Raw genomic sequence first — 7,574 nt, 5'->3', positions numbered from 1 at the left:
AACCACATGGTCCCCGGAAGGAATGCTGTGTTCGTGGTGTCGAAGCTCAGGAACAAACCACCCAGATGTCAAGTGAAGACAGGATCCGCGTCTGCCCGTCCTGTGTCACTTTCCTCACCCTGAATCTTGCCTTGCTGGGGGCATCCCACCCCCAGCCTCCCTGTCCCTGGCAAGTCCCCAGAAATCCCCTGGGGTTTCTTGGATCTTTCTAGCTAAGGCAGGGGAGGCAGGAGTGTGGCTTGTCCCGGGGGTTTCCTTGGGTGTCCAGGGAAGGCACCATGTCTGTAGGGGCTCAGCCTGTCCCTTGGGATCCCTGTGGCTCTGATAAGGTCCGCAGGTGGGGGCTCCGTCCCCGGGGCCTGCGTTTCTGTCTCTCTGTGGCCTGGCGTGTGGAGCCCTGGCCAGGGTGGGTCCCCACCACTGTGGTCGGGCCTCTCTTCACCCTGTCTCCTTCCCTAGGTCTCTGTCTGTCTCTGTCTCTGTGTCTCCTCTGTTTCCACCCCTGTCTCACGGTCTCCCATCTCTGTGTCTTGCTCTCTCCTCTCTGTGTGTGTCCCTGTGTCCCTCCCCACAGTGTTCCTTTCTCATCCTTCTCCATGACATTGTCCCCCTCCGGGGGTTTCCCCGTCCCCGTCCTCGCTGCAGGCGGAAGGAAGGACTGGCAGCCGGGCTGTTGTGGGAAAGGCCACGGGGTCTCCACTTCTCTCTTTCGTGGCCTCCTCTCCTGCCCGCACCCTCGGGGCCTCCAGAGCCCCGCTGGTGGCCGCGATAGTGAAGGGACCTCCTCCGCCACCACCGCCGCCCCAGCCCCTGCTCAGCTCTCCACTGGCCCCGCCAACTGGGTGGGGGAGTCATATCTGGGGAAGGAGAAGCTGGGGCTTTGACCCGGGGGCTGTGCTTCCCCCCTCGGGTGGGACTCCAGTCCCCTGCCTCCCCAAGGTGCTCCTGCCCCAGCTCATGACAGCAGAGCCCGCGGAGTCATGGCCTCAAGACTCCTTCTGGTGCTCGCCCTCTGTGTGGGCTGCTCACCCTGCATCGGGAGAGAAGGTATGTGGGACCCCCGGGGGCCTGGGAGGCCAGGGCAGAGGGACGTTCCCTGGGGCCTGGAGGTTGCCTGCCATGGAACATTCTGAGCTGGGGTGGGAGCTCACACACCTACTGGATACCCGGTGCAGGGGGGAGGCCGTTACCATCCCATTGCACAGATGGGGAAACGGAGACACAGGATGAGTCCCACCGCAAAGTGGCACCAGGAAGCGGCAGCCACAGCTTGGATGGAGGGAGAGAGACGGAGGGAGGGAGGGAGGGAACAAGAGACGTTTTAATTATAGCATCCGTTTCACTTGCTTCGAAACAAAGTTGTTACGAGAGGGGCCACCCAGGTCCCCTTTGAGGCTCCTTAAACCTCAGTCTGGGGCACCTGGGCGGCTCAGTCGGTTGAGCGTCCGACTTCGGCTCAGGTCACGATCTCACAGTTCGTGGGTTCGAGCCCCGCGTCAGGCTCTGTGCTGACAGCTCGGAGCCCGGAGCCTGCTTGGGATTCTGTGTCTCCCTCCTTCTCTCTGCCCCTCCCCCACTTGCGCCCTGTCTCTCAAAAATAAATAAAACATTAAAAAATTAAAAAAAAAAAATAAACCTCAGTCTCCCCATCTGGAAAATGGGCTAATACTTCCTTCCCAGGTGCTAGAGAAGGTGGGAGATGAGGCAGGTGCCTTTCACTCACGCACTCATTCATTCATTTCACAAACCTTTATTAGGCACCTACTGTGTGCCTGGCGGGGAGGCTGGCGCCAGGCACACAGTAGGGCTCGGACCATCCCCAGGGTGACTTTGAAAGCTCACCCTGCTCCCTCTCCCTCCGGGGCCCCAGCAGCCCCCACCCAGCCCAGGGTGCGGTGCTGGGCCTCTAGGTACCCAATCGCCGTGGATTGCATCTGGACCCTGCCGGCCTCTCCGCTCCCCACCAGGCCCACTTCCTTCATTGCCACGTACAGGTCAGAGTGCCAGGGGGGCCTCCGGGTGGGGGGGGTTTCCTGCTGGCCCTGAGACCAGGACAGCTGGAGGCTTAGGGAGACCCGAAACCCTCGGGACTCTGGAGCAGCACCAGCTAGGGGAAATACACTTCCTAAAATACAGATTGTGAGTCACGTGCCTTGTTTAAAATCTTCGAGAAGCCACGTTTAAAAAGGAAAGGGAAATTGTGAAGTTGACTTTGGTATTTTACTTCGGTAACGTCTAAATATCCCGAGGACTTCTCATTTAATACGATGGGATGTAATTTAACATGCTTATGTACGATCCATGTATTTACGTTTATGATAGAAGTTAATATTACTTAAGAGGATTCAAGAATAATTATTTGAACGTGTAGTCAATATTTTAAAAATTAATGAGATATTTCACATCCTTTTGATGCTTAGTCTTCTTTGAAATTCCACATGCATTTTACACTTATAGCACGTTTCAACTCACGTGCTAAACATTCACTGGAAATTCTCGGTCTCTGGTTATGTTTTATAAAATTTGTGGCTGGGAAAATCGATTCACCCAACTGGGAACTTGACGTTGAGGGTAGATGAAATAAATTAGAAACACACCCTCGGTTGCACCAGCCATCTTTCAGATGGTGGAGAGCCACTCATGGCCGGTGACCGCTGCATCCAACAGCGTGGTCGGAGCCTGTGGAATATTCTGGAAGGCTCTGGAATGTTCTGGAATGTCTCTAGAGTCTGAAGTCTCAGGGCCTCAGAACTCAGCAGAATCAGGATCTTCTTATTTCCAAACCTGTGATTCCATAGACCTTGGGATGTTGGAATTCTAAGGCTGGAACTTTGACATTCCAGAAGCCTGTAGCATCCGAACCCTAGCGTCTCCCTGTGGGGCGTTACCCCTGGCCCTGGGTCACCACAGGCTCTGCGATGTTGGGGCGAACGGCTCCCTCAGGGTCACCCAGCCAACAGCAGGATCCCAGCCCGTGGTCCTCGAGTGCTGTCCGCACGGGGTCCGGGGCACAGGCGGGCCGGCAGGAAGGGCCGAGGCCCTCATACTGTCCCTGCATGTCCAGGCTGGGCGTGGCTGCCCACGGGGAGAGCCGGCCCTGCCTCCAGCTGACACCAGAGGCCACCAGCTGCACCATCCCAGACGTCCAGATGTTTTCCATGGTGCCATACATACTCAACGTCACGGCTGTGCAGCCCCGGGGCACCAGCAGCAGCTTCGTGCCCTTTGTTCCGGAACACATCAGTGAGTGTGGGCAGCGATGGGGGGGTGTGGAGGCCATCAGCTTGCTCCTGCCCCTCCCCCCTCTCACCACCCGCCTCCTGTCACCCATCCTGGGTCCCGTCAGCCCCACCTTTGTATTTCTTCGAGAAGAGACCCACTTTTCCCCATCCTGAGCCCCTGTCGGGCCCTGCACCCGGGTCCCAGACTCCAGCCCTCACCCCCACAGTCCGTCCTCCCCACAGTGGCCACCAGAGGGTGCACACGAGCCTCCGAGTCGGGTCCAGCCCTCCTCTGCCCACAGCCCTCCAGGACTCCCAAGTCCTCCTCCCCTGGATCCCCAAGGCCCCGCGCACCTGCCCCATCCCCTCCCTGCCCTCCTCCCTCTCTCCTCCTCACTCCTTCTACTGCAGCCACACGCGCCTCCTTTGTCCCTCCGACACACCAGGCAGGTCCTGCCCCAGGACCTTTGCACTGTCTGTGCCCTCTGCCGGGAGTCCTCTTCCCCCAGATCTCTCTGGGGGAGTTCACTCCCTCACCTCCTTCAGGCCTCTACTCATCTCCTCAGTGAGCTCCTCCCACCCCCGCCAACTCTCTGAGCACATTGTTGGATTGCAAACCCTCATATGTTGCTGGTGGTTATTAAGAAAGTCTAGGGGCACCGGAGGCGGGGGGGGGGGGGCGCTCACTCAGTTAAGTGGTGATGGTTGCACAAGTCTGTGAACGTACTAAAAACCACTGAACTGTAGACACTTCAGGAAGGTGAGCTTGGTGGTGTGTGAATGACGCTCAGAAAAGCACCGCAACCCATTCTCCTCCTGCGGGCACTCTCGATCTTTCTTCCTTACCCTTCACGACCTACGGATTTGCTTCTTGTTCCTGGTCTTTTGCTCCAGGGGATTGGCTGAGCTCCAAGAGGGCAGGGGTTGGGTTTGTGCTGTGTCCCCAGTGCCCAGGCCACCGCTGGACACTCAGTAGACCGTCGATAAGGATCTGGTTGCGTGAAGGAGGGAATCTTCCATCCCTTCCTGACCCCGCATCCTGCTTGCCCATCAGTCAAACCGGACCCTCCAGAAGGCGTCCGCCTGAGCCCTATCCCTGGGCAGCGGCTGTGGGTGCAGTGGGAACCCCCCCGGTCCTGGCCCTTCCCGGAGACCTTCTCACTCAAGTACTGGATCCGATACAAGCATCACAGATCTGCCCGCTTCCGCCAGGTGAGGAGGACGAGGGGAGGAGGGGAGGGTGGTCCCCGGGTAGAGGGCACCGCGGGAGCAGGCGGGCGCTGGGGCCTCAAACGCAGCCAGTGCGCCACGTGGGGGCAGCCCCGGGATTGGACTCCTGGCTGTCTACCCAAAGGGGCGGCAGATGGGAACGCGAACAAATCTTCGCACATACACGTTCACGGCAGCGCCGTTCACAGCAGCCGAAGCGTGGAAACTGCCCAAATGTCGACGGATGAATCAGAAACACACAGGCGTCCACCGCGCACGCGCACCTCCCCGGGTCGCGAGCAGGAGCGAGGCGCCCCCCCCCCCCCTCCCGCAGTGCAGGGAGGGAACCAGACACGAGAGGCCACGTGGTGTGGGCCCACGTGTGTGAAATGTCCAGAACAGGCTCATCCACGGACGGGAGGGGGGCTCGTGCCTGCCCGGGGCCGGGGGGGGGGGGGGCGCGGGGGGGGGAGGTTGCTGATGAGCCCGTGGCTTCCTTTTGGGGCGATGGGATGTTCTGGAAGGAGAGTTGACGGTTGCACAACAGTGGGAAGGTACTCAATGCCACTGGATGGTATCTTTGGATGGGTGAATTTCATGTCATGTGACTCTCACCTTGCTTGAAAACAAATCCGTTGTTTTGCATGCTTACAAAGTGAAAAAACAAATAAGGGCAGGGTACTGAGAAGGTCAGCTGTGTACCAGACAGCCTGGGAAGCGGGGACCAGGAGCTCAGGGCTTCTTCAGTCCTGTCCCATAGGCCTTTCTGGGAAGATGGAAATGTTCTCCGTCTGCACCCACAATTGTACCGCGAACCACACGTGTCTGCAAGGGGGGGGTGGGTAGCCAAGGATCTGGCCTTTTTTTTTTTTTTTTTAAGTTTATTTATTTATTTTGAGAGGGAGAGGAAGGCTATGCACGCGCGAGTTGGGAAGGGGCAGAGAGAGAGAGGAGAGAAAATCCCAAGCAGGCTCCGCATGGTCAGTCAGGAGCCCGACGGGGGGACGGGGCTCCAGCTCCCAAACCGGTGAGATCGTGACCTGAGCTGAAATCAGAGTCAGATGCTTAACCGACTGAGCCACCCAGACTGAGCTAAGGAACTGGCTTTTAAGTTTTATTTAGTGTTCATTAATTTTATTTTAAATATTTTCGCAATCCTTAAAACTGAGAATTTGCATGCCATAAAACTCGCCGTTTTAAAGTGCACAACACTGTATGAAGCCAGTGGCTTTGAGTGTATTCGCAAAGTTGCGCAACCTTGAATCTAAATGCAAAATGTCAATCACCACATCCTGCGACCATCAGGACAGGTCAGGGCAGAGCCGAGAGGGAGCCAGTCAGGTCTGGGGCTAGGAGGTTGCCTCTGGGGGCTGGGATGGGTCGTCCTTGAGGATGAGGGGGGACCCGGCAGGAGGAAAGGGCCAGGAGGAAAGGGCCGGCTCTGGGAGGGAGGGTGGGAATATCAGGCCAGAGAATTGCTGAGTGCATGCCTCCCTCGTGCCCATGGGTTGTCGTCTACGGAGGTGGCCAAGTGAGGATGTGGAGAGGTCAGTGCCTCGGCAAGAAGATTTAGTAGATTTCCCGACAGAGGGGGGCCCTGGGGCAACATCAGGACGGTCAGGAGGCAGAAACGGGAGCCTGGCTGTGCCTCTGTTGGGATTTCCACGGAAAGGCAAGGCAGGACGAGGTAGACAGCTCGGGGTTGGCGAGTCTGAAGGGCTCTGGGCTGCACCAGCCCCAGAGGCTTTGAGGCAGGGGGAGTGCCGGCTTGAAAGAGAGAGGGAAAGGGGTGTGAGTCCAATCGGTGGGTTTGTGGGTTTGTACGTGAGAGGCAGGCTCCTGGCCTGCTTGCGAACTCTGAGACTCGGCTGACCCTGGTCAGCAAGACGTTGAAGATCTTGAATCAGAAGATACCAAAAACTTAAAAACAAGGTTAACCCAGGGGGCCAGGAGGGAGCCCGGAGGAGGAATGGGGTGCTGGGGTCTGGCTGCTGAGACAGCCTGGGGGCCCGTGCAGTCCCCCAAGGAATCCTGAACCGGGCGGCTCTGGGGCCAGGGATGGGGAAGGCCCAACGCGGTGGAGGGGGCCGCAGAGGACGTGTTTTTTGGATTGGGTGAGGGTCTGGGTCTTGCAGTTCTGTGCACAGCGGCCCCTCCCAGCCTTGTCCTTCCCACTGACCTGGCCCTCTCTTCTGCTCTCAGGTGGGGCCCATTGAAGCCACATCCTTCACCCTCAGGGCTTTGAGGCCCCAGGCCAAGTACTGCATCCAGGTGGCCGCTCAGGACCTCACCGACTATGGGGAAATGAGTGATTGGAGTCTCCCTGCCACTGCCTCCATGATCTTGGACAAGTAGCAGGGCTTTCTAGGACCCCCAGAGGAGGGGTTGGGTCCTTGACGTCCAACCCTCCCCCTTCACCACTGCCGCGGATGGGACCCAACTGGCCTGGATTCGCTGCTGCTGAGTTGCTGGGCCACTGTGGACAAATCACTTTGCGCCCCCTCTGAGCCTCAGTTCGTCAATCTGTGAAATGGGGATGTACTTCTTTCTTAGACCCCAGTACAGGGCTTTATGAACTGTGAACGTGTGATGTCTTTTATTGTTTAACTAGAAAAAGACTGTTGTTGCTGGAATGAGGATTCCTCCTCCCTTCCTTCAGTAGACCCAGATGAGACCCAGAGAGGAGAGAATGGAGTGGGACACACACACAGCGACTCCCAGCTCCTATGAATGGGGTCAGGGCTGGAACGGAGGCAGAGCCTGGGGCTGGCGGAGTCCTGGGGCTGGGGGCAGGGATTCTGGCTGGGACAGAGGGTGGAATCCGTTCAGTTCAGGCGTTCAGACCACCTACCTCCTGAAAAGCTGCCTGGGGGTGAGCCTCATTGTGGATGGACACAAAAATGACACGAATCTGGGAAGACTTCTCTAGGAGGGGGCAAAGCCTTGCGGACCGAAGACCGGAGAAAATCCACGGACTTGTTTGTGAATTTCACTCGGAGGTCACCTTCTCCGAGAAGTCTTTCCTGACCACGTCGTCTATGGCCAGCAAAGTCATGGCCCCCCAAAGATACCCAACTCCTAATGCCCAGAATCTGTGAATACAGTACCTACCATGGCAAAAGGGATTTTGCAGGTGTGATTAAG

The 7,574-nt window shown here is 57.7% G+C and overlaps 1 protein-coding gene across 2 annotated transcripts; it reads left to right on the top strand.

The window, feature by feature from the left end:
• Positions 1–259: 259 nt before the first annotated feature.
• EBI3 (Epstein-Barr virus induced 3) lies at positions 260–7,013 on the top strand. 2 transcript variants are annotated; one of them, XM_058729049.1, is made up of 5 exons: positions 260–1,047; positions 1,874–1,994; positions 3,065–3,243; positions 4,276–4,433; positions 6,633–7,013. In XM_058729049.1, exons 1-5 carry the CDS (start codon positions 981–983, stop codon positions 6,783–6,785), a joined length of 678 nt encoding a protein of 225 aa, XP_058585032.1. In that variant the 5' UTR covers positions 260–980; the 3' UTR covers positions 6,786–7,013. The 2 variants fall into 2 exon arrangements, with proteins under 2 accessions (XP_058585032.1, XP_058585031.1); XM_058729048.1 differs by having other exon boundaries at positions 1,871–1,994.
• The last annotated feature ends 561 nt before the right edge of the window (positions 7,014–7,574 follow it).

The sequence above is a fragment of the Neofelis nebulosa genome, chromosome 4 (assembly GCF_028018385.1).
Source record: "Neofelis nebulosa isolate mNeoNeb1 chromosome 4, mNeoNeb1.pri, whole genome shotgun sequence".
NCBI lineage: Eukaryota > Metazoa > Chordata > Mammalia > Carnivora > Felidae > Neofelis > Neofelis nebulosa.
This window is presented reverse-complemented; position numbering and strand designations above follow the sequence as displayed.

What these genes read in the sequence shown, in the direction of transcription:
- EBI3 (XM_058729048.1), top strand. Translation starts at nt 981, where the DNA reads ATGGCCTCAAGACTCCTTCTGGTGCTCGCCCTCTGTGTGGGCTGCTCA. An exon ending in ACCCTGCATCGGGAGAGAAG is followed by an intron (nt 1,048 to 1,870) that starts GTATGTGGGACC and finishes CCGGGGCCCCAG; the next exon opens with CAGCCCCCACCCAGCCCAGG. An exon ending in GATCTGCCCGCTTCCGCCAG is followed by an intron (nt 4,434 to 6,632) that starts GTGAGGAGGACG and finishes TTCTGCTCTCAG; the next exon opens with GTGGGGCCCATTGAAGCCAC.